General features: G+C 51.1%; 2 protein-coding genes across 2 annotated transcripts in view; one reads left to right on the plus strand and one right to left on the minus strand.

The window, feature by feature from the left end:
* Positions 1 to 2,583: 2,583 nt before the first annotated feature.
* LOC134341204 (fish-egg lectin-like) lies at positions 2,584 to 7,893 on the plus strand. The gene is made up of 4 exons (XM_063039030.1): positions 2,584 to 2,720; positions 4,482 to 4,715; positions 6,162 to 6,501; positions 7,605 to 7,893. The coding sequence occupies exons 1-4, from the start codon at positions 2,663 to 2,665 to the stop codon at positions 7,744 to 7,746; spliced, it is 774 nt and encodes a 257-aa protein (XP_062895100.1). The 5' UTR covers positions 2,584 to 2,662; the 3' UTR covers positions 7,747 to 7,893.
* Positions 7,894 to 8,068: 175 nt separating this feature from the next.
* Positions 8,069 to 26,146, minus strand: part of LOC134341211 (C-X-C chemokine receptor type 3-like) — a 43,578-nt gene continuing 25,500 nt past the window's right edge. The window contains exon 2 of the mRNA XM_063039042.1: positions 8,069 to 10,024. Coding sequence (XP_062895112.1) covers positions 8,939 to 10,024 — 1,086 coding nt within the window. The 3' untranslated portion in view covers positions 8,069 to 8,938. The remainder of the gene's footprint in view (positions 10,025 to 26,146) is intronic.

A 26,146-nucleotide genomic window follows, 5' to 3' on the forward strand; every position in this document is an offset into this window, starting at 1 on the left:
GACGGGGAGGGGTGTAAGTGCTGGGAGGGGGTTACAGAGATGGTGAGGGGTGTAAGGGCTGGGAGGGGGTTACAGAGATGGGGAGAGGTGTAAGGGCTGGGAGGGGGTTACAGAGATGGGGAGGGGTGTAAGGGCTGGGAGAGGGTTACAGAGATGGGGAGAGCTGTATGGGCTAGAGGGGGTTACAGAGATGGGGAGAGCTGTACAGGCCAGAGAGGGTTACAGAGATGGGGAGAGCTGTATGGGCTAGAGGGGGTTACAGAGATGGGGAGAGATGTAAGGGCTAGAGGGGGTTACAGAGATGGTGAGGGGTGTAAGGGCTGGGAGGGGGTTACAGAGATGGGGAGAGGTGTAAGGGCTGGGAGGGGGTTACAGAGATGGGGAGGGGTGTAAGGGCTGGGAGAGGGTTACAGAGATGGGGAGAGCTGTATGGGCTAGAGGGGGTTACAGAGATGGGGAGAGCTGTACAGGCCAGAGAGGGTTACAGAGATGGCGAGGGGTGTAAGGGCTGGGAGGGGGTTACAGAGATGGGGAGAGGTGTAAGGGCTGGGAGGGGGTTACAGATGGGGAGGGGTGTAAGGGCTGGGGGGGGGTTACAGAGATGGGGAGGGGTGTAAGTGCTGGGAGGGGGTTACAGAGATGAGGAGGGGTGTAAGGGCTGGGAGGGGGTTACAGAGATGGGGAGAGGTGTAAGCGCTGGGAGTGGGTTACAGAGACGGGGAGAGGTGTAAGTGCTGGGAGGGGTTTACAGAGATGGGGAGGGGTGTAAGTGCTGGGAGGGGGTTACAGAGATGGGGAGAGCTGTACAGGCCAGAGGGAGTTACAGAGACGGGGAGGGATGTAAGGACTGGGAGGGGGTTACAGAGACGGGGAGGGGTGTAAGTGCTGGGAGGGCGTTACAGAGATGGGCAGAGCTGTATGGGCTAGAGGGTGTTACAGAGATGGGGAGAGCTGTACGGGCTAGAGGGGGTTACAGAGATGGGGAGAGCTGTACAGGCTAGAGGGGGTTACAGAGATGGGGAGAGATGTAAGGGCTAGAGGGAGTTACAGAGACGGGGAGGGATGTAAGGGCTGGGAGAGGGTTACAGAGATGGGGAGTGGTTTAAGGGCTGGGAGGGGCTTACAGAGATGGGGAGGGGTGTCAGGGCTGGGAGGGGGTTACAGAGATGGGGAGAGGTGTAAGGGCTGGGAGATGGTTACAGGGACGGGGAGGGGTGTAAGTGATGGGAGGGGGTTACAGAGATGGGGAGAGCTGTCTGGGCTACAGGGGGTTACAGAGGTGGGGAGAGCTGTACAGGCTAGAGGGGGTTACAGAGACGGGGAGGAATGTAAGGGCTGGGAGGGGGTTACAGAGACGGGGAGGGGTGTAAGGGCTGGGAGGGGGTTACAGAGATGGGGAGAGCTGTATGGGTTAGAGGGGGTTACAGAGATGGGGAGAGATGTAAGGGCTGGAGTGGATTACAGAGATAGCGAGGGGTGTAAGGGCTGGGAGTGTGTTACAGAGATGGGGAGAGCTGTATGGGCTAGAGGGGGTTACAGAGATGGGGAGAGCTGTACCGGCTAGAGGGGGTTACAGAGATGGGGAGAGGTGTAAGGGCTGGGAGGGGGTTACAGAGATGGTGTAAGGGCTGGGAGGGGGTTACAGAGATGGGGAGGGATGTAAGGGCTGGGAGGGGGTTACAGAGATGGGGAGGGGTGTAAGGGCTGGGAGGGGGTTACAGAGATGGGGAGGGGTGTAAGGGCTGGGAGGGGGTTACAGAGATGGGGAGAGGTGTAAGGGCTAGAGGGGGTTACAGAGATGGGGAGGGGTTTAAGGGCTGGGAGGGGGTTACAGAGACAGCGAGGGGTGTAAGGTCTGGGAAAGGGTTACAGAGATGGGGAGGGGTGTAAGGGCTAGAGGGGGTTACAGAGATGGGGAGGGGTTTAAGGGCTGGGAGGGGGTTACAGAGACAGCGAGGGGTGTAAGGTCTGGGAAAGGGTTACAGAGATGGGGAGGGGTATAAGGGCTGGAGGGTGTCTTGTCGGTGGGAGTAGTATAGGCTGGAAGAAGTTTTGGAGATGGGGAGAGTTAAAGTGGCCTGAGGGAGTTCAGAGAGACAGGGTGGAGTGTGGGGATTGGAGGGCGTGACAGAGACTGGTAGGGCTGTAGGGGCAGGTGGGGTCACAGAGATTGGGAGGAGTGTAGGGGCAGGTGTGGTCATATAGATTGGGAGGGGTGTAGGGGCAGGAGGTGGGGTCACAGAGATTGGGAGGGGTGTAGGGGCAGGAGGTGGGGTCACAGAGATTGGGAGGGGTGTAGGGGCAGGAGGTGGGGTCACAGAGATTGGGAGGGGTGTAGGGGCAGGAGGGGGGTCACAGGGATTGGGAGGGGTGTAGGGACAGGTGGGGTCATAGAGATTGAGAGGGGTGTAGGGGCAGGGGGGGGTCACAGAGATCGGGAGGGGTGTACATGCACCCTGATAGACTGCTACGCATTTCCTAACCTCAGGGCTGCTCAGTTCCCTGGGTGACCAGGCTGTGGTGAGTGTTGCAAGTTCCTGCAGGTAATTTCCCCATGTGCGGCTGCTGCACAGGGTTGACCGGTTCCCTCTGCTTCCTGCGCACTAGCTGCTGTGTCAGACAGCTGCCCCAGTGTTGAAGAGACAGCGTATTGCTGGTGGCCATGGCCCTCTTAACTTTCACCTCTATCGTCCTCCTGTTACAGCCATCCGTCGCCACTGGTGAGTTTGACATCCCATTCCTCCTCCTTGTTCACCAACACCTTTACTTACTTCTTAGCTCAACAGTCTCCCCTTCTATATCTCCTCTCCCTCCTCCCATTGCCACTACCTTCTCCCTCTCACTCCCTTGTTCTGGTACCTCACTCCCACCTTCCTGCCCCCTCACTTACCCCCTCCTTGTCTGCCCATTTTTATACCCCTTTCAAGCCCCTCACTTGCCTTCTTTATCTCACACCCTCTCCCTTTCTAACCCCCTTCCCCATCTTTCTGCCCCACTTTCCCTCACTCACTGTCACAATTACCTTCTGTTCACTTCTCATTCACAATTCCTTCTTTGTCATCTGACTCCCTCTCTCAAATCCTCTCCCCCCATCTCAATTTCTCTTTCCCTGCCCTTCGTCTCCCTGTTCTCTTTCCATCCATGATATATCACTCTCCCTCTACTCTCCTCTCTCTTCTGCTTTCTCTCTGTCTCCCTTCCTCTCTCACACCTTATCTCTTCCTCTCACACTCCATCTCTTTCCCTCTCCCCAAATGTCTACCTCCAGCTCCCGCTCCGTAGGTTTCTCTCTCCCTCTCCCAAACACTTGCGTTTTCTACCTTTCTCCTTTGATTTACCTTTCCCTCCCTCTTCCCCTCACCTTCTTTCTACATCTGCCTTCTCTCTACATCTCTTTTTCTCTCTCCCATTCCCTTTTGCCCCTACCTGCCGCTGTATATCTTCCCCTCTTGCCTCTCTATCTCTCCCTCTCCCTTCTCTTTTTCCCTACTTGTTTCTACCTTTATACCTCTTCTTTCTTCCTCTCCCAAATTTCTATTTTTACCTTTCTGTCTCTCTCTCACACTCACCTCTTTATTCCCTCTTGCTTCTCTCTACTGCTCTGTATCCCTCTTACTCTGTCTTTCTCTCCTTTTTTCCCTTTCTCTTTCTGTCTCTTCCCTTACTCACACACTCCATCGGGAATCAGCACTGTCCAATTTCGGATTCCTGCACATCTAAGCACGCTCCAGTCAGCTGATCAGATCCCCCTCTCCTCCCTGCCTCATCTCCCACCCCTCTCCCTTTACCCTCCCAATTCACCAGTCTGAATTCTCTCACCCAGCATGGACTGCTGTTGCTAGGAAAGAATTCCCGACCCCTCATAACCTCCACACATTTCCAAACTTTGCTCCTGGAACCAGGGCTGGAATTTTTGGACTGCCCCTCCTGGCCCCAGATTCTCTAACCAACAGGAACCATTGATCCCAACTCTCTCTGCTCCCTACCAATCCTTCCAATATCTGGAAAGCCGCCAGCCTCCGTAATTCCCAGAGGAGTGACGACAGACAATGGGGCTCTCTGAGAGGTGGAGGGAAGGAAAGAGACATGGACAGGGAGATAGGGAGAGAAAGAGAGAGGGGAGGGAGGCAGAGAGATAGAGATAGGTTGATAGAGAAGGGGAGAATCAGAAGGAGAGAAAGAAGTAGAGAGAGAGGGAGAGAAAGGTAGCCAGAGAGAGGGTGAGAGAAAGTAGGCAGGGAGCAGCTAAAGAGAGGTAGGTAGAGAGAAGAGGAGAGAGAGATCACCCCACAGAGTCAGATCTCAGGATCTCCCGCTTTCACCACCCTCCTGCAGCCCTCTCTCTAAACCACCCCTCAAAAAGCACTGCCTTCACACACCCCCTCACTCCTCACCATTCCCTCCTCCATGCCTACCCTCTCCTGGCACACTCCCAAACTCCACACACTGACCCTCTGTGTTCTCTTCTCACCCACCCCCAGCCCTGATCTGTACCAGGGTCTCAGGACGCATGAGGCAGATCGATGCCAGCAATGGGCAGGTGTACGGTGTGGGGCTAAACAACAGGGGATACACGTGGGTGGGGGGCCACTGGATGCTGCTCGCTGAAACCGGAGCCCTGGCCCACATATCGGTGGGTCCAGTCGGAGTCTGGGCTGTGGGCACTGGCCAGGAACTATACCGGATGGTGGAGGGGCGATGGGCGATACTGGCAGGTACGAGGGGAAGATGGGTGGTGAATGGGAGAGTGGGTGGAAGGGGAGGAGGAGGTGAAGTATGGAGTAGGAGATGAGAGGGAATGGAAGGATGAGAGGAGGTGAGGGGAAGTGGGGAGGGAGGGGAATGGGAGGAGGAAGGAGAAAGCAAATGGAAGAAAGTGGAGATGTCAGGGATGCAAAGGGAGGGGTAAAGGGCTAAAGGAGGGGGAAAGGTGTGAAGGGTTCATGAGAAGAGGTGTGGGATGAAAGGCAGAAGGACAGGGGAGGGAAGGGTGTGGCACGGGCAGGATGGGAAATGGGAGAGGGAGGGGTATGGAGAGGGTTAAGGGATGGGAAGTACGTGAGAGAAGGATAAAGTACGAGCAGATAGGGTAGGGAGGAGGAAGAGGGAAAGGGGTGGGGAGAGTGGGAGAGGGAGGGTGTAAGGAGGAAGGGAGCAGGGGAGTAAGGACGAGAGAAGGGGGGCAGAGGTAGAGGGGAGGGAGGGGCAGCTGGAAGGAAAAAGGGAGGGTAATGTGACAGAGAGGGAAGGGCTTGGAGGAGATGGTGAAAGAGAAGGGCAGTGAGGAAGGAAAGGAGTAGGGGTGGAAAGGGGAGGGAGAGTGTTGGTGGGTGGACTGTTGGAAGGGGGCGCTGTTCTGGGCGATACTGGCATTTAGGGAGGGATTACTGACGGGCACGGGAGGATAGGCTATCTAGTTGGGAGAGAAGGGAGGTAGGAGTGGATTTCGAGAGAGAAGCGGCAGTGAGGAGGAAGAAGTGCTTAAAGTAGACTGGGAAAGTAGACTTTGTAGACTGTCGGCAGTGACCTCACTCTCTCCCCCTTCTTTCTCCACTCTCCTTTCAATCTCCCTTTCTTCCCTCTCTCCCTTTCCCAACCTCTTTCCACTATACCCTCTACTTCTGCCTCTACCCCTCAACCCTCCCATACCTCTACTTCTATTCTCGCTAACTCTTCACCCTCTTCCCCTCCTTATCCTCTTCTGCTTCCTACCCTCTCCCCTACTCCTTCCTCCAATCTCCCCTCCCCAACTCCTTCACCATCTCCATCCTCTCGTACTCCTTCCTTATTCTATCCCTTCTCCATCATCCTACCGTGACCACTCTTCGTGGCCTACCCTCTCCCCCTCCGACTCATCTCCATCCCCACCCCATTCTCTCCCCTACTCCCTCCTCCAATCTCCCCTCCCTCTTCTCACCCTCTCCATCCTCTCGTACTCCCTCCCTACCATATCCCCTCCCCATTATCCTACTGTGACCACTTTCCGAGACCTACCTTCTCCTCCTCCAATCCCTCTCTTCTACCCTCTACCTTCTCTCCCTCCAACTTCTCTGTTCCACATACTTTTCACTCTTCCTTCACTCCCCGCCACCTATATCTATCCTCTTCCCCCCTCTGCCTCTTCCCTTCGCCTCCTCCCCCGTCCCCTCTCCCTCCCCCAGGGCTGCTGTCGCAGGTGGACACGGGCGGTAACCAGATCGTGGTGGGGGTGGACAGTGAGCGCCAAGTCTTCTGCTCCAACCGACGTGCCGCCATCTCCGCCAGCAATTTCTCGGGACCCGCATATTCGCAGCTGCCGGGCCGCCTCCGCTACTACTCCTGCGGCCCCCGCACCTGCTGGGGCATCGCTACCTCAGGGACCACCCAGGTGCGGCTGGGGGTCCACCCCCAGCGCTGCGTGGGGAGCCGCTGGCGTCGCGTCCCCTCCAGCATGGTCATGGTCGAGGTTGCGTCGGACGGCAGTGTCTACGCCGTGGACAGCTCGGGCGAAGTCTTCCGCAGGTTAGACCCGCCTCTCCCAGGGACTTCTCCTGACTGGAATCCCGGCCTCGGTGGGGCAAGGAGGAGGGGTGCCTCACCGGAGAGGGTTAATTTGGAATCATAGAACACGGGATAATACAGTCCTTTCGGCCCACGCGGTTGCGCCCTAATAACCTACCCTAAATTCAATCTAATTCTTCCCTCTCACACAACCCTCCATTTCTCTAGCATCCAGGTGCCTATCTAAGAGTCTCTGAGATGTCCCTCGGGTACCTGCCTCCACCCCGGCAGTGTGTTCGTACACTCAACTAACTCTCTGTAAAAACAGAAACCTACCTCTAATATCCCTCCTAAACTTCCTCCACACACCTTAAACGGGGTCCTGTGGGGTGGGGGGCGCTAGCTGTCCTCTCTATCGATGCCTCTCGTACACCTCTGTCAAGTCACCTCTTAATCTGCTTCGCTCCAAAGGGAAAAACCCTAGCCGCGGAACCTTTTCATAAAGCACACTCGATACTCCAGGCAACTTCATGATAAATCTTAAAAGACAAGAGACTCTGCAGATGCGGAGATGTAGAGCAACACACACAAAATGCTGCAAGAGGAACTCAGAAGGTCAGGCAGCATCTTTGCAAATGAACAGAACAGTAGACGTTCCGGCAAAGAATTTTCACCAGGATGAAGGGTCTCGGCCCGAAACGTCGATGGTTTATTTTCACAGATGCTGTCTGACCTCCTGAGTTCCTTCAGCATTTTGAATGTGTTATCCTGGTAAATCTCCCTTGCACCCTCGCTAAAGCTTCCACGTCCCTCCTATAATGAGGCGAGCAAACTGAAGAGTAAGTGTTGAAGAGGCTTTCTCGTCCGCGGCATGAGAAGCAGCGGTGACTGTCCAAAGTGAGACAGTCCCTGATTCTATCGAACTCCTTCACTGGGAATCTCTGAATGCTATGCCCTCAGAATAGGGGTTCCAGTGTCCCTCAGGGGAGGGACATCGGTTGCAAGGCATGGGAGGGGCGACTGGAAGTTGGAGGGTGGGGAAGAGGCGTCAAGTGGGGCCGCTGGTATTCGGAGAGAAGGGGGCGACGGGGTTGATCCGATATTTGGCTCCTTTCCCCCCACAGAGCTGGGATAACTCATTCTAACCCGGTGGGAACCCACTGGAAGAGGGTGCACATCCTGGGGAGAAGATTCCGGCACGTGACGGCCGACCTGGGAGCTCTCTGGCTGATCGAGAGGAACTTTAACGTCGTACGTTGTCGCTGATAGATTTACGTCCTGCAGAGAACACGAGGGAGACTCCCATTGCCCCGTTCTCGGGGGTTTCTCAATAAATTACAGGCAACTCACCTCCTCCCTCGCAAGTTGATCTTTGAATCAGGAAAGATTTGGCGATGGACGGGGAGGGGGTGCGGAGAGAGCAAGAGAAGGAATTCCAGAGCTCGGGCTTCCGGGAGTGTACGGTCGCCTATGTGAAACGGGAGAGGGGGCGTGATCGAGAGGTCGGGATTGGGGGAGTGAATATATGTAGAAGGTTAGAGAGACGGGGAGGGGAGTAGAGACTGAGGAGTCAGCGCTGAGTTAGCCGCTCGTTTATTAGTTATACGGTGAGTACATTTGTGACTCGGCCTGCACAAGAGTGGAGACCAGTCTGGCCTGTGTTCGCATTCCATCGATCGTTCCCCTGCCCCGACGGCTCCTATTCCCATGCTCTGTGGGTGATCCCTTTTCGTCTCTATCTGGCCGCTTGCACTGTTGATGTGTGAGTCCATTCTGGCCATCGAGGACAGGGTGTGTGTGGGGGGGTATCAGATATTAGAAGCACATGTCACTGTCCAAAGATGAGGCACTACCCCGATGGAATTCCTTCCTCGTGGATATCTGGAAGTCTCTTCTCTCGGAAGGTGAGCTGTCACTGTTCCCCCGATTCGCTGACATCGGGACGATCCTGAGGAATTTCCTGCAGAGGACACGACGGCTCCTGCAGAAACTTGGCTGATTCGTGGAGGTGGTGGTGGTGGTGTGGGGTGGGGGACGGGGGACGGTCAGATGCGAGGGAGACACTGAAGAGAGGAGCTGCGGGTGGGATCATTCTCTCCTGGGCTACCTCATCCCACGAAGCTCCCCAAGGGGTCTTGCTGTCTGCCCGCAGTTGTCCTGGACCTCGGGTTAGGGTGCAGTCACTACTAGAATAAATGGAGGGTTTGAGGGAAGGGGGAGATATGGAGCGTGGGGGACAGGATGGGACGGATGGCGAGGTCCGGAAGGGTAGGGGAGGGAGGGTGTCAGGGCTGGAGGGAGCAGGGAGGGTTGTGGGGCAAGAGTGACGGAGGGAAGGCGAGTTGGTGTAATGGATAGAGAGATGGAGGATTGGATGAAGAAAATGGGGGAGGGCAAGATGATGGCAGGAGTGGGAGGAATGGGTGGATCGAAGGAGGGAGGGCTGCACTCAGTTGCCCTACCACAGCGCCGAGTAAGTGGTCGAGGTCTCGGAGCCGGAAATGCCGGACGAGCCCCTCTTGCCGCGGGTCCCCTGCCTCGCCCTTCGGTCTCCGTCCCGGGCGCAGGGACAACCGATCCGGGCTAGCACCCGCACCGCCTCCCGCCGGAACCGCACTCCGATCAGGGCATAGATTAACGGGTTGAGGCACGAGTGCGCCAGGCCCAGGCCCTGGGTGACGGGGCGGCCGACGTCGAGCGCGCTGATTAGGCCGCAGGTGCTTGTCAGCGCCCCGAGTCCCTGCAGGGTGTCGAGAAATAACACGACGTGGTAGGGCGTCCAGCAACCCAGGAAGACGGTGACCACCGCCACCACCACTCGCAGCGTTCTCTGCCTTTCGGCCAGCTGAACACCGCATACGGTCCTGAAGATGCCGCCGTAACAGTACACCATGACGGCCACGGGCAAGCAGAAGCCCAGGACCTGATGAGTCAGGCGCAGTGCCAATTTCCAGCCATCGGCGCCCTGGGCCGGGAACACGTAAGTGCATACTGTCCCGTTCAGGTAGCTGGAATCGAACTCGTCGCGGAAAGCCAGGTCCACGGCAGCGAGCAGGGCGCAGAGGGCCCATACTGCGAGGCAGGCGGCGTGCAGGTAAGCCGGACGCCTGCGCTTGTACATCTGCACGGCGTGCACGATGGCCAGGTAGCGGTCGAAGCTGATGCAGACAAGCAGCAGCAGGCCACTGTACAAGTTGAGGGCGAACATGGCGCCTACCAGCTTGCAGAGCACCGTGCCGAAGCGCCAGCCCACCAGCGCCTCGGCCGCCCAGAAGGGAAGGGTCAGAGCGAGCAGCAGGTCTGCGACGGCCAGCTGCAGTAGGAAGGTATCGGTGGCGGTGCGCCGGGGGCCCCGGCAGCGGCCAATCACCACCACCACCAACCCGTTGCCTGCCACGCCCAGCAGCAGAACCAGGGAGTAGAGGACGGGCGCGAAGATGCGCAGGAAGTGCTGCGCCACCGCCATCGAGCAGGGTTGCGCCTTGGCCAGCTCCATCGGGTCGTCGTCGTACTCCCCCGAATCCTCATCGTAGTAGAATGAGGCCTGAGGAAGAGAGGGAGAGTGGTCAGGGTCTGAGTCTGAGTCCACGTCTACCATCCGGGTGCGTGGAGCTGAAGAGTGCATCAGCGCTCTCTCTTCCCTCCTCAACAGCACCCCCGCAACGCACCCTCCTCACTGCCCCTTCCTCAGGGCTCAGAACCCTCACTATCATTTCCTCCTACCCTCACAAGGACATACAAACTCTGAATACTCAGTATCTCGCTTTCAATCACCTCCAGTTTAGCAAATGTTGGCCTGTTGTTGAGTATTGTTTAGAAAGGGCAATGGAGATAATCCTGGAAGTTATAGGCCAGTGAATCTCGTGTCTATGGTGTGGAGGGTACTGGTGAAGATTCTTAGGGACAGGATTTCTTGACATTTGGAAGAATGTAGGGCAATTAAGGATAGTCAGCATGGCTTTGTGCAGTGCAAGTCATATTGTACTAAATTATTGAGTTTTTTGATGAGGTGATGTCCTTCCAAATGTCAAGAAATCCTGTCCCTAAGAATCTTCACCAGTACCCTCCACACCATAGAAATGAGATTCACTGGCCAATAACTTCCAGGATTGGTGAAGGCAAGAGATGTGGATATTGTCTGTCTGCATGGAGTAAGGTGTTTGACAAGGTCCCTCATTGGAGGCTCATCCAGGAGATTCATGAGTTGGCACTTTTAATTCAGAATTGCCTTGTCCGTAGAAGATAGAGGGTTTTGGCCTCTATTCCCTCTGATTCTAGCTGGAGGTCTGTGATTAGTGGTGATCTACAGGGATCTGTAGTGGGACCTCTGCTGTTTGTGATGTATATAAATGATCTGGATGAAACCTTACTATAAAACCTGCTGATAAGGGGGGCGCTGTTGTAGTCTGGCGTACTGACCTCTACCTTGCCAAGGCACAGCGACAACTTGCGGATACCTCCTCTTATTTATCCCTTGATCATGACCCCACTAAAGGAGCACCAGGCCATTGTCTCCCACACCATCACCAACCTTACCAGCTCAGGGGATCTCCCATCCACTGCTACCAACCTTGTAGTTCCCTCACCCTGCACTTCCCGTTTCTACCTCCTACCCATGATCCACAAACCTGCCTATCCAGGTAGACCCATTGTCTCAGCTTGCTCCTGCCCCACCGAACTCGTTTCTGCATACCTCAACACTGTTTTATCCCCCCTTATTCAATCCCTTCCCACCTATGTTCATGACACTTCTCACGCTCTGAATTTTTTCCAATAATTTTAAGTTCTCTGGCCCCCACTGCTTTATTTTCACCATGGATGTCCAGTTCCTATATACCTCCATCCCCCACCAAAAAGGACTCAAAGCTCTCCACTTCTTTTTGGATTCCAGACCTAACCAGTTCCCCTCTACCACCACTCTGCTCCGTCTAGCGGAATTAGTCCTTACTCTTAATAATTTCTCCTTTGGCTCCTCCCACTTCCTCCAAACTAAAGGTGTTGCCATGGGCACCTGTATGGGTCCTAGCTATGCCTGCCTTTTTGTTGGCTTTGTGGAACAATCCATGTTCCAAGCATATCTGTCCCCCACTTTTCCTTTGCTACATTGACGACTGCATTGGCACTGCTTCCTGCACGCATGCAGAACTCGTTGACTTCATTAACTTTGCCTCCAACTTTCACCTTGCCCTCAAGTTTACCCGGTCCTTTTCTGACACCTCCCTCCCCTTTCTTGATCTTTCTGTCTCTGTCTCTGGAGACAGCTTATCTACTGATGTCTACTGTAAGCCTACGGACTCTCACAGCGACCTGGACTATTCCTCTTCCCACCCTGCCTCTTGCAAAAATGCCATCTCCTTCTCGCAATTCCTCCGTCTCCGCTGCATCTGCTCTCAGGATGAGGCTTTTCATTCCAGGACGAGGGAGATGTCCTTTTTTAAAGAAAGGGGTTTCCCTTCCTCCACCATCAACTCTTCTCTCAAACGCATCTCTCTCATTTCACACACATCTGCTCTCATCCGATCCTCCTGCCACCCCACTAGGAATAGGGTTCCCCTTGTCCTCACCTACCACCCCACCAGCCTCCGAGTCCAACATATAATTTTCCGTAACTTCCGCCACATCCAATGGGATCCCACCACCAAGCACATCTTTTCCTCCTGCCCCCCTGCTTTCCACAGGGATCGCTCCCTACGTGACTCCCTTGTCCATTCGTTTCACCCATCCCTTCCCACCAATCTCCCTCCTGGCACTTATCCTTGTAAGCGGAATAAGTGCTACACATGCCCTTACACTTCCTCCATCACCACCATTCAGGGCCCCAGACAGTCCTTCCAGGTGAGGCAACACTTCACCTGTGAGTTGGCTGGGGTGATAGACTACATCTGGTGCTCCCAGTGCAGCCTTCTATATATTGGCGAGACCCGACGCAGGCTGGGAGACCGCTTTGCTGAGCATCTACGCTCTGTCCGCCAGGGAAAGCAGGATCTCCCAGTGGCCACACATTTTAATTCCACGTCCCATTCCCATTCTGACATGTCTATCCACGGCCTCATCTACTGTAAAGATGAAGCCACACTCAGGTTGGAGGAACAAGACCTTGTATTCCGTCTGTGTAGCCTCCAACCTGATGGCATGAACATTGACTTCTCTAACTTACGTTAATGCCCCTCCTCCCCTTCTTACCCCATCCCTTATTTATTTATTTATCTATCTATCTATCTATCCATATTTATTTTTTCCCTCTTTTTTTTCTCTCTTTTTTCTCCCTCCGTCCCTCTCACTATAACTCCTTGCCTGCTCTCCATCTTCCTCTGGGCTCCCCTCCCCCTTGCTTTCTCCCTAGGCTTCCCACCCCACGATCCTCTTCCTTCTCTGGCCTTAAATCCCTTTTGCCAATCAAGTTTCCAGCTCTTAGCTCCATCCCTCCCCCTCCTGTCTTCTCCTATCATTTCAGAACTCTTCCTCCCCCTCCCACCTTCAAACCTCTTACTATCTTTTCTTTCAGTTAGTTCTGACGAAGGGTCTCGGCCCGAAATGTCGACTGTACCTCTTCCAATAGATGCTGCTTTGGCCTGCTGCGTTCACCAGCATTTTGTGTGTGTTGGATGAAAGTATAAATGGTTGGGTTAATAATTTTGAGGCAACATAAAAACTGGTGGGGGTGTGGACAGTGAAGATATTTGTCAAAGGATACAACTGGCTATAGATCAGTTGCAAGAATTTAATCTGGGCAAATGTGAGGTGTTGTCCTTTGGGAGGTCAAACGTAAAGAGACAGGACAAAGTTAACGACAGGACCCTGTGCTGATGTACAGAGGGATCCTGGGGCCCAAATCCACAGCTCCCTGAAAATCCCTGCACAGTAGACAGATGGTAAAGATGGCGTGCAGCACATTAGTTTCTATCATTTGGGGTGTTGTGCATATAAGAGTCAGGGAGTCGTGTTGCAACTGTATAAAACTCTGCTCAGACCACACTCTGAGTGTTCTGTGTGGTTTGCTCACCCCACTATAGGAAAGGTGTGGGGGGTGGAGAGGATGCAGTAAAGGTTTACCAGATTGCTGTCTGGATTAAGACCATAAGAGATAAGAGCAGAATTAGGCCATTCAGCCTTCAAAATTGCTCCACCATCTCAACATAGCAGATCTGTATTCCCTCTCAATCCCATTCTCCTGCCTTCTCCCCATAACCTTTCACACCCTGACTAATCAAGAACCTATCAACCTTGGCCTTAAATACACCCAGTGACCTGGACTCCACAGCCGCCTGTGGCAATAAATTCCACAGCTTTTCCTCCTCATCTCTGTACTAAATGGACATTCCTCTGTTCTGAGGCTGTACACTGTGGTCTTAGAGTCCCCCACCATAGCAAACATCCTCTCCGCACCCACTCTATTGAAGCCTTCCAACATTCGATAGGTTTCAAAGAGATCCCCCTCTCATTCTTCTGAATTCCAGTGAATACAGCTCCAGAGCCATCAAACACTCCTCATATGATGACCCTTTCATTCCCAGAATCATTCTCGTGAACCTTCTCCAATGTCAGCACATATTTTCTTAGATGAGGGGCCCAAGACTGCTGACAATACTCCATGTGAGGCATCACCAGTGCCTTACAAAGCTTCAACATTACATCCTTGGTTTTATATTCTAGTCTTCTCGAAATAGATGCTAACATTGCATTTGCCTTCCTCACCACTGGCTCAACCAGCAAGTTAACCTTTAGGGAATCCTGCAGAAAGAGTCCTGTCCCATTTCACCTGGGAGTTCTGAATTTTCTGCCATTTAGAAAATAGTCTACGCCTTTATTCTTTCTACCAAAGTGTGATACCATATACTTTGCGACATTCTGACCCAGTTGCCACTTATTTGTCCATTCTCCTGATCTAAGTCCTTCTGCAGCCTCCCTGCTTCCTCAAAACTACCTGCTCCACCATCTAGTCCAGCTGACTTGTCTACCTTTAGACCTTTCAGCTTCCCAAACACCTCCATTCCAGTGGTAACAATTGACCTCACTTCTTCTCTCTGCCACCCTGACACTCTCAAGCCTCCAGCATACTGTGAGTGTCTTCCATAGTGAAGATGGATACAAAATATTTATTTAGTTCATACACAATTTCCTTGTCCCCCGTTACTACCTTTCCAGCAGTCCAATATCTGCTCTCACCTCTCTTTTACTCGTTATATATCTGAAAAAATAAACTTTTGATATCTTCTTTGGTATTATTGGCTAGTTTACCTTCATGTTTCATCTTTTCCTTTCTTATGATTTTTTTTTAGTTGCCCTTTGTTGGTTTTAAAAGCTACCCAAACCACTAGCTTCCCATTAACTTTTGCTCTATTATATGTCCTCTTCTTTGCTTGTAGGTTGTTTATGACTTCCCTTGTCAGCTGCAATTGCACCATCCTGCCCTTAGAATACTTCGTCTTCTTTAGGATGTCTCTATCCTGAGCCTTCCAAAATGCTGCCAACATCGCTATGCTGTCACTATCCCTGCTAGTGCCCCCTTCCCGTCTACCAGTGCCTGTATATTTCCCTTTACTCCATTGAATACTAATGCATCTGACTTTCACCTCTGCCTCTTAATTTGCAGGGTGAAGACTGCAAATTATGACCACTGCCTCCCAAGGGTTCCCTAAGCAACTCCAATTCAAACCTGGATTGTTTTCTCTGGAGTGGTGGAGGCAGAGGGGAGATCTGACAGCGGTTTATAAACTTATGAGAAGCATAGAGAAGGTAGACAGTCAGTCTTTCCTCCCAGGGTGAAAATGTACAGTACTAGAGGGCATACATTTAAGATGAAAGGGGAAAGTTTAAAGGAGATGTGAGGGCAAGTTTTTGTTATGGTGTTCTTAGGGTATGGTGGGAGCCTGGAATGTGCTGCCTGGGATGGTGGTGGAGGCTGTCAGACACATATGAATATTTAGGGAATGGAGGGATGTGGACATCATGTAGACAGAGGGGATTAGTGTGTCAGACACACATGAATGTGTGGGGATTGGAGGGATATGGACATTCTGTAGACAGAGGGGATTAGTGTGTCAGACACGTGAATGAGTGGGGAATGGAAGGATATGGACATTGTGTAGACAGAGGGGATTAGTGTGTCCGACACACACGTGAACGTGTGGGGATTGGAGGGATATGAACATTCTGTAGACAGAGGGGATTAGTGTGTCAGACAGACACGTGAATGAGTGGGGAATGGAAGGATATGGACATTGTGTAGACAGAGGGGATTAGTGTGTCAGACACACATGTGAACGTGTGGGGATTGGAGGGATATGGACATTCTGTAGACAGAGGGGATTAGTGTGTCAGACAGACACGTGAATGAGTGGAGAATGGAGGGATATGGGCATTGTGTAGACAGAGGGGATTAGTGTGTTAGACACGTGAATGTGTAGGGAATTTAGGGATATGGACAGTGTGCAGACAGAGGGATTAGTGTGTTAGATACAGACATGATGTCATGGTCCGGATCGGGGTCCCTTTAAATTTAGCTTGTTTATGTTACGATCTGGACCGTTGATTCCTTGTTTTCTCATGTCCCTCGACTTTGGTGATTAGAGGCAATTAGCACTCGGCTGAACCGGTAGTTTATAGTCTCTGGCTTTCAGCCATTTGGTGCGGGAGCATCTGCAAAGTCAGCTATGGTACGGTGTGCCGATGTCATCTGGCCGGAGCAAGCCTAGTCTCTGCCGAAGCGTGTGCCGGTAATTCGCCTCTCCTCACCGGAGCAACCCTGTCCAGTCACCTCGCCAAAGCGAGCCTGCCAAGTATCCTCACCGAGGTGAGTCCGTCAGTTAACCCACCGGAGGGGATCAAGAACCGCTGTCTACTGTTCCTGGGCCGAGTCGAGAGCTCACCACTACCTGGAGGCTCCAAGTCAAATCCTGTCCCTGGCGGCCTTCAAGCACCAAGTCAAGTCCTGGTCCTGGCGTCATTCTAGCACCAAGTCAAGTCCTGGCCCTGGTGGTCGGGGATTCCTGTCCTACCCCCTTGTCTGAATCCCTTCTCTGCCTCTCTCGCCTCTAGCCCTCGTCTGCAGCCCATGCCTGCTGTTCAGTCTAGTTCCATCGCCGGAGCTAGATAGGTACTGCCTGGTGTTCATTTGTGTTGGTCTTGTCTTGTCCTCGCCTCCGTGGGGTAAGTCAGGCCGTCTTGCCGTTGCCCCGCGGGGAGTCATGTCTTGTCTTCGCCTCCGTGGGGTAAGTCAGGCCGTTTTGCTGTTGCCCTGTGGGGAGTCATGTCTTGTCTTGACTTGTCCTCGCCTCCGTGGGGTAAGTCAGGCCGTCTTGCCGTTGCCCTGCAGAGGGTCATGAGTCCCGGCCCTATGCCCGGTACCCAAGGAGGGGTCCCGACTCTGTGTTCTGTGTATGTGTCCATGGTTCCATGCACCTCCTCTCCCAAGACCGAGGCTCTGTGTCCCCATGTTCCTCCTCTCCCGAGCCCATAACATGTCCTTGCCTGGTTCTGGGGTCCGAGCCCGAGGCAAGACCCAGGTACTGGGTCCTTGCCCAGTCTCTGGCTCGGAGTCCATACCCTAGCCTCTTCATGTCTCCTCTAGTTCTGGGAGCCGATTCCGAGTCCTAGCCCAGACCATTGGTCCCAGCCTAGTCATAGTCCTCAGTCCGCTATTCCTACTCCAGCCTTGCTCTTCTGGTTTCAAACAATAAACTAATGTAATTAACCTCACAAGATGTGTCTTGCATTTGCGTCCACCCTTGTTCCCAATGCCCCACCATTGTGACAGATGAATGTGTGGGGATTGGAGGAATATGGACATTCTGTAGACAGAGAGGATTAGTGTGTCAGACACAGACATGAATGTGTGGGGAATGGAGGGATATGGACATTGTGTTGACAGAGAGGATTAGTGTGTCAGACACACACATGAATGTGTGGGGAAATGGAGGGATGTGGACATTGTGTAGACAGAGGGTATTAGTGTGTCAGACACACACATGAATGTGTGTGGAATGGAGGGATATGGACATTGTGTAGACGGGATTAGTGTGTCAGACACACACATGAATGAGCGGGGAATGGAGGGATATGGACATTGTGTAGACAGAGAGGATTAGTATGTCAGACGCAAATAAATGTGTGGTGACTGAGAGATATAGACATTGTGTAGACAGAGGGGATTAGTGTGTCAGACAGACACATGAATGTGTGGGGAATGGAGGGATACGGAGATTGTGTCGATAGAGGGGATTAGTGTGCCAGACACAAATAAATGTGTGGAGATTTAGGGGATATGGACAGTGTGCAGACAGGGGAATTAGTGTCTTAGACACACACATGAAAGTGCGGGGACGAGAGGGACACAGACATTGTGCAGACAGAAGGGATTAGTGTGTTAGACACACACATGAATGTGTGGGGAATGGAGGGATATGGACTTTGTGTAGAGAGGGGTGTTAGTGTGTTAGACACACACGTGAATGTGTGGGGAGTGGAGGGATATCGACATTGTGTAGACAGAGTGGATTACTGTGTTAGACACACACATGAATATGTGGGGAATGGGGGGATATGGACATTGTGTAGACAGAGGGGATTAATGTGTCAGACACAGATGAATGTGTGGGGAGTGGAGGGATATGGACAGTGTGTAGACAGAGGGGATTAGTGTGTCAGACACACACATGAATGTGTGGGGAATGGAGGGATACGGACATTGTGCAGACAGAGGGGATTAGTGCGTTGGACACATATGAATGTGTGGGGAATGGAGGGATATGGACGGAGTGCAGACAGGCGGGAACTAGTGTTTTAGATACACACATGAATGTGTGGGTAAAGGAGGGATATGGACATTGTGTAGATAGAGGGGATTAGTGTGTCAGACACACACATGAATGAGTGGGGATTGGAGGGATATGGACGTTGTGTAGACAGAGGGGATTAGTGTGTTACACACACTTGAATGTGTGGGGAATGGAGGGTTATGGACATTGTGTAGACAGAGCGGATTAGTGTGTCAGACACAGATGAAGGTTTGGGGAGTGGAGGGATATGGACAGTGTGTAGACATAGGGGATTAGTGTGTTAGACACACACATGAATGTGTGGGGAATGGAGCGATATGGACATTGTGTCGACAGAGGGGATTAGTGTTTCAGACACACACATGAATGTGTGGGGAATGGAGGGATATGGACATTGTGTAGGCAGAGTGGATTCGTGTGTTAGACACACAGATGAAGGTGGGGGAATGGAGGGATGCGGATATTGTGTAGACAGGGGATTAGTGTGTTAAGCACGTGTATGTGTGGGGAATGGAACGATTAGCACATTGTGTAGACAAAAGGGATTAATGTGTCAGACACACAGATGAATGTATGGGGAATTAGGGGATACGGACACGGTGCTGACTGGGGGGAATTAGTGTGTTAGACACACACATGAATGTGTGGGGAATCGAGGGATACGGACAGTGTGCTGACTGCGGGGAATTTGTGTGTTAGACAGAGATGTGAATGTGTGGGGAATGGAGGGATACGGACATTGTGTCGACAGAGGGGATTAATGTGTCAGAAACACACGAATTTGTGGGGAATGGAGGGATATGGACATTGTGTAGACAGAGGGGATTAGTGTGTTAGACACACACATGAATGTGTGGGGAATTTAGGGATATGGACATTGTGCAGACAGAGGGGATTAGTGTGTTAGACACACAGTTGGATGTGTGGGGAGTGCCGGGATTTGGACATTGTGTGGACAGAGAGGATTAATGTGTCAGACACAAACATGAATTTGTGAATGGAGCGATATGGACGTTTTGTAGACAGAGGGGATTAGTGTGTTAGGGACACAGATGAATGTGTGGGGAGTGGAGGGATATAAACAGTGCACAGACAGGGGAATTCGTATGTTAGACGCACACATGAATGTGTGGGGAATGGAGGGATATGGACATTGTGTAGACAGAGGGGATTAGTGTGTCAGACACACACATGAATGTGTGCGGTGTAGAGGGATATGGACGTTGTGTAGACAGGGGATTAGTGTGTCAGACACACACGTGAATGTTAGGGGAATGGAGAGATATGGACGTCGTGTAGACAGAGGGGATTAGTGTGTCAGACACACACATGAATCTTGGGAATGGAGGGATATGGACATTGTGTAGACAGAAGGGATTAGTGTGTCAGACACACACATGAATTTGTCTGGAATGGAAGGGTATTGACATTGTGTAGACAGAGGGGATTAGTGAGCCAGACAGAAATAAATGTGTGGGGATTTAGGGGATATGGACAGTGTGCAGACGGGGGAATTAGTGTCTTAGACGCACACATAAAAGTGCGGGGACCAGAGGTATACAGACATTGTGTAGACAGAGGGGATTAATGTGTTAGACACACACATCAATGTGTGGGGAATGGAGGGAAGTGGACATTGTGTAGACAGAGGGGATTAGTGTGTTACGCACACATGAATGTGTGGGGAATGGATGTATATGGACATTGTGTAGACAGAGGGGATTAGTGTGTCAGACACACACGTGAATGTGTGGGGAATGGAGAGATATAGACATTGTGTAGACAGAGCGGATTAGTGTGTCAGACAGACACATGAATGTGTCGGAAATGGAGGGATATGGACATCGTGCAGACAGAGGGGAGAAGTGTGTTAGGGACACAGATGAATGTGTGGGGAGTGGAGGGAAATGAACAGTGTACAGACGGGGGATTTCGTATGTTAGACGCACACATGTATCTGTGCGGAATGGAGAATATGGACGTTGTTCAGGCAGAGGAGATTAGTGTGTTAGACACACAGATGAAGGTGTGGGGAAAGGAGGGATATGGACATTGTGTAGGTAGAAGGGACTCGTGTGTTAGACACACAGATGAAGGTGTGGGGAATGGAGGGATATGGACATTGTGTAGACAGAGTGGATTAATGTGTCAGACACACACATGAATGTGTGCGGTGTAGAGGGATATGGACGTTGTGTAGACAGAGGGGATTAGTGTTTTACACACACGTGAATGTGTGGGGAATGGAGGGATATGGACATTGTGTAGACAGAGGGGATTAGTGTGTCAAACACAGATGAATGTGTGGGGAATGGAGGGATATGGACATTGTGTAGACAGAGGGTATTAGTGTGTCGAACACACAAGAGAATGTGTGAGGAATGGAGGGATATGGACATTGTGTAGACAGAGGGGATTAGTGAGTTAGACACACACATGAATGTGTGGGGAATTTAGGGATATGGACATTGTGCATACAGAGGGGATTAGTGTGTTAGACACACAGTTGGATGTGTGGGGAGTGCAGGGATTTGGACATTGTGTGGACAGAGAGGATTAATGTGTCAGACACAAACATGAATTTGTGAATGGAGCGATATGGACATTTTGTAGACAGAGGGGATTAGTGTGTTAGGGACACAGATGAATGTGTGGGGAGTGGAGGGATATAAACAGTGTACAGACGGGGGAATTCGTATGTTAGACGCACACATCAATGTGTGGGGAATGGAGGGATATGGAGATTGTGTAGACAGAGGGGATTAGTGTGTCAGACACACACATGAATCTGTGGGAATGGAGGGAAATGGACATTGTGTAGACAGAGGGGATTAGTGTGTCAGACACACACGTGAATGTGTGGGGAATGGAGAGAAATAGACATTGTGCAGACAGAGGGGATTAGTGTGTCAGACAGACACATGAATGTGTCGGAAATGGAGGGATATGGACATCGTGCAGACGGAGGGGAGAAGTGTGTTAGACACACAGATGAAGGTGTGGGGAATGGAGGGATATGGACATTGTGTAGACAGAGTGGATTAATGTGTCAGACACACACATGAATGTGTGCGGTGTAGAGAGATATGGACGTTGTGTAGACAGAGGGGATTAGTGTTTTACACACACGTGAATGTGTGGGGAATGGAGGGATATGGACGTTGTGTAGACAGAGGGGATTAGTGTGTCAAACACAGATGAATGTGTGGGGAATGGAGGGATATGGACATTGTGTAGACAGAGGGGATTAGTGTGTCAGACACACACATGAATGTTTGGGGAATGGAGGGATATGGACATTGTGTAGACAGAGGGGATTTGTGTGTTGGACACACAGATGAATGTGTGGGGAATGGAGGGATACGGACATTGTGCAGACAGAGGGGATTAGTGTGTCAGACACACCCGTGAATGTTAGGGGAATGGAGAGATATGGACATCGTGTAGACAGAGGGGATTAGTGAGCCAGACAGAAATAAATGTGTGGGGATTTAGGGGATATGGAAAGTGTGCAGACGGGGGAATTAGTGTCTTAGACGCACACATAAAAGTGCGGGGACCAGAGGTATACAGACATTGTGTAGACAGAGGGGATTAATGTGTTAGACACACACATCAATGTGTGGGGAATGGAGGGAAGTGGACATTGTGTAGACAGAGGGGATTAGTGTGTCAGACAGACACATGAATGTGTCGGAAATGGAGGGATATGGACATCGTGCAGACAGAGGGGAGAAGTGTGTTAGGGACACAGATGAATGTGTGCGGAGTGGAGGGAAATGAACAGTGTACAGACGGGGGATTTCGTATGTTAGACGCACACATGTATCTGTGCGGAATGGAGAATATGGACGTTGTTCAGACAGAGGGGATTAGTGTGTTAGACACACAGATGAAGGTGTGGGGAAAGGAGGGATATGGACATCGTGTAGACAGAGGGGATTAGTGTGTCAGACACACACATGAATTTGTCGGGTATGGAAGGGTATAGACATTGTGTAGACAGAGGGGATTAGTGAGCCAGACAGAAATAAATGTGTGGGGATTTAGGGGATATGGACAGTGTGCAGACGGGGGAATTAGTGTCTTAGACGCACACATAAAAGTGCGGGGACCAGAGGTATACAGACATTGTGTAGACAGAGGGGATTAATGTGTTAGACACACACATCAATGTGTGGGGAATGGATGGAAGTGGACATTGTGTAGACAGAGGGGATTAGTGTGTTACACACACGTGAATGTGTGGGGAATGGAGGGATATGGACATTGTGTAGTCAGAGGGGATTAGTGTGTCAGACACACGCATGAATGTGTCGGAAATGGAGGGATATGGACATCGTGCAGACAGAGGGGAGAAGTGTGTCAGGGACACAGATGAATGTGTGAGGAGTGGAGGGAAATGAACCGTGTGCAGACGGGGGATTTCGTATGTTAGACGCACACATGTATCTGTGCGGAATGGAGAATATGGACGTTGTTCAGACAGAGGGGATTAGTGTGTTAGACACACAGATGAAGGTGTGGGGAAAGGAGGGATATGGACATCGTGTAGACAGAGGGGATTAGTGTGTCAGACACACACATGAATGTTTGGGGAATGGAGGGATATGGACATTGTGTAGACAGAAGGGATTAGTGTGTCAGACACACACATGAATTTGTCGGGAATGGAAGGGTATTGACATTGTGTAGACAGAGGGGATTAGTGAGCCAGATAGAAATAAATGTGTGGGGATTTAGGGGATATGGACAGTGTGCAGACGGTGGAATTAGTGTCTTAGACGCACACATAAAAGTGCGGGGACCAGAGCTATACAGACATTGTGTAGACAGAGGGGATTAATGTGTTAGACACACACATCAATGTGTGGGGAATGGAGGGATATGGACATTGTGTAGTCAGAGGGGATTAGTGTGTCAGACACACGCATGAATGTGTGGGGAATGGATGGATATGGACATTGTGTAGACAGAGGGGATTAGTGTGTCAGACACACACGTCAATGTGTGGGGAATGGAGAGATATAGACATTGTGTAGACAGAGGGGATTAGTTTGTAAGACAGACACATGAATGTGTCGGAAATGGAGGGATATGGACATCGTGCAGACAGAGGGGAGAAGTGTGTTAGGGACACAGTTGAATGTGTGGGGAGTGGAGTGAAATGAACAGTGTACAGACCGGGGATTTCGTATGTTAGACGCACACATGTATCTGTGGGGAATGGAGAATATGGACGTTGTTCAGACAGAGGGGATTCGTGTGTTAGACACACAGATGAAGGTGTGGGGAATGGAGGGATATGGACATTGTGTATACAGAGTGGATTAATGTGTCAGACACACACATGAATGTGTGCGGTGTAGAGGGATATGGACGTTGTGTAGACAGAGGGGATTAGTGTGTCAAACACAGATGAATGTGTGGGGAATGGAGGGATATGGACATTGTGTAGACAGAGGGTATTAGTGTGTCGAACACACAAGAGAATGTGTGGGGAATGGAGGGATATGGACATTGTGTAGACAGAGGGGATTAGTGTGTCAGACACACACATGAATGTGTGGGGAATCGATGAATATGGACATTGTGTAGACAGAGGGGATTAGTGTGTCAGACACACACGTGAATGTGTGGGGAATGGAGAGATATAGACATTGTGTAGACAGAGGGGATTAGTGTGTCAGACAGACACATGAATGTGTCGGAAATGGAGGGATATGGACATCGTGCAGACAGAGGGGAGAAGTGTGTTAGGGACACAGATGAATGTGTGCGGAGTGGAGGGAAATGAACAGTGTACAGACGGGGGATTTCGTATGTTAGACGCACACATGTATCTGTGCGGAATGGAGAATATGGACGTTGTTCAGACAGAGGGGATTAGTGTGTTAGACACACAGATGAAGGTGTGGGGAAAGGAGGGATATGGACATCGTGTAGGTTGCGGGGATTCGTGTGTTAGACACACAGATGAAGGTGTGGGGAATGGAGGGATATGGACATTGTGTAGACAGAGTGGATTAATGTGTCAGACACACACATGAATGTGTGCGGTGTAGAGGGATATGGACGTTGTGTAGAGAGAGGGGATTAGTGTTTTCCACACACGTGAATGTGTGGGGAATGGAGGGATATGGACATTGTGTAGACAGAGCGTATTAGTGTGTTGAACACACAAGAGAATGTGTGAGGAATGGAGGGATATGGACATTGTGCTACAGAGGGGATTAGTGTGTCAGACACACACATGAATGTTTGGGGAATGGAGGGATATGGACATTGTGTAGACAGAGGGGATTTGTGTGTTGGACACACAGATGAATGTGTGGGGAATGGAGGGATACGGACATTGTGCAGACAGAGGGGATTAGTGTGTCAGACACTCCTGTGAATGTTAGGGGAATGGAGAGATATGGACATCGTGTAGACAGCGGGGATTAGTGAGCCAGACAGAAATAAATGTGTGGGGATTTAGGGGATATGGAAAGTGTGCAGACGGGGGAATTAGTGTCTTAGACGCACACATAAAAGTGCGGGGACCAGAGGTATACAGACATTGTGTAGACAGAGGGGATTAATGTGTTAGACACACACATCAATGTGTGGGGAATGGAGGGAAGTGGACATTGTGTAGACAGAAGGGATTAGTGTGTTACACACACGTGAATGTGTGGGGAATGGAGGGATATGGACATTGTGTAGTCAGAGGAGATTAGTGTGTCAGACACACGCATGAATGTGTCGGAAATGGAGGGATATGGACATCGTGCAGACAGAGAGGAGAAGTGTGTCAGGGACACAGATGAATGTGTGAGGAGTGGAGGGAAATGAACCGTGTGCAGACGGGGGATTTCGTATGTTAGACGCACACATGTATCTGTGCGGAATGGAGAATATGGACGTTGTTCAGACAGAGGGGATTAGTGTGTTAGACACACAGATGAAGGTGTGGGGAAAGGAGGGATATGGACATCGTGTAGACAGAGGGGATTAGTGTGTCAGACACACACATGAATGTTTGGGGAATGGAGGGATATGGACATTGTGTAGACAGAAGGGATTAGTGTGTCAGACACACACATGAATTTGTCGGGAATGGAAGGGTATTGACATTGTGTAGACAGAGGGGATTAGTGAGCCAGATAGAAATAAATGTGTGGGGATTTAGTGGATATGGACAGTGTGCAGACGGTGGAATTAGTGTCTTAGACGCACACATAAAAGTGCGGGGACCAGAGCTATACAGACATTGTGTAGACAGAGGGGATTAATGTGTTAGACACACACATCAATGTGTGGGGAATGGAGGGATATGGACATTGTGTAGTCAGAGGGGATTAGTGTGTCAGACACACGCATGAATGTGTGGGGAATGGAGAGATATAGACATTGTGTAGACAGAGGGGATTAGTTTGTAAGACAGACACATGAATGTGTCGGAAATGGAGGGATATGGACATCGTGCAGACAGAGGGGAGAAGTGTGTTAGGGACACAGTTGAATGTGTGGGGAGTGGAGTGAAATGAACAGTGTACAGACCGGGGATTTCGTATGTTAGACGCACACATGTATCTGTGGGGAATGGAGAATATGGACGTTGTTCAGACAGAGGGGATTCGTGTGTTAGACACACAGATGAAGGTGTGGGGAATGGAGGGATATGGACATTGTGTAGTCAGAGGGGATTAGTGTGTCAGACACACGCATGAATGTGTGGGGAATGGATGGATATGGACATTGTGTAGACAGAGGGGATTAGTGTGTCAGACACACACGTCAATGTGTGGGGAATGGAGAGATATAGACATTGTGTAGACAGAGGGGATTAGTTTGTAAGACAGACACATGAATGTGTCGGAAATGGAGGGATATGGACATCGTGC

The sequence above is a fragment of the Mobula hypostoma genome, assembly GCF_963921235.1.
Source record: "Mobula hypostoma chromosome 8 unlocalized genomic scaffold, sMobHyp1.1 SUPER_8_unloc_5, whole genome shotgun sequence".
In the NCBI taxonomy this organism is placed as follows: Eukaryota; Metazoa; Chordata; class Chondrichthyes; order Myliobatiformes; family Myliobatidae; genus Mobula; species Mobula hypostoma.

Bases quoted from the DNA above. Each gene is read 5' to 3' on its own strand.
- LOC134341204 (XM_063039030.1), top strand. From the start codon at position 2,663: ATGGCCCTCTTAACTTTCACCTCTATCGTCCTCCTGTTACAGCCATCC. The intron at 2,721-4,481 runs GTGAGTTTGACA...ACCCACCCCCAG, and splicing joins ACAGCCATCCGTCGCCACTG to CCCTGATCTGTACCAGGGTC. The intron at 6,502-7,604 runs GTTAGACCCGCC...TTCCCCCCACAG, and splicing joins TCGGGCGAAGTCTTCCGCAG to AGCTGGGATAACTCATTCTA.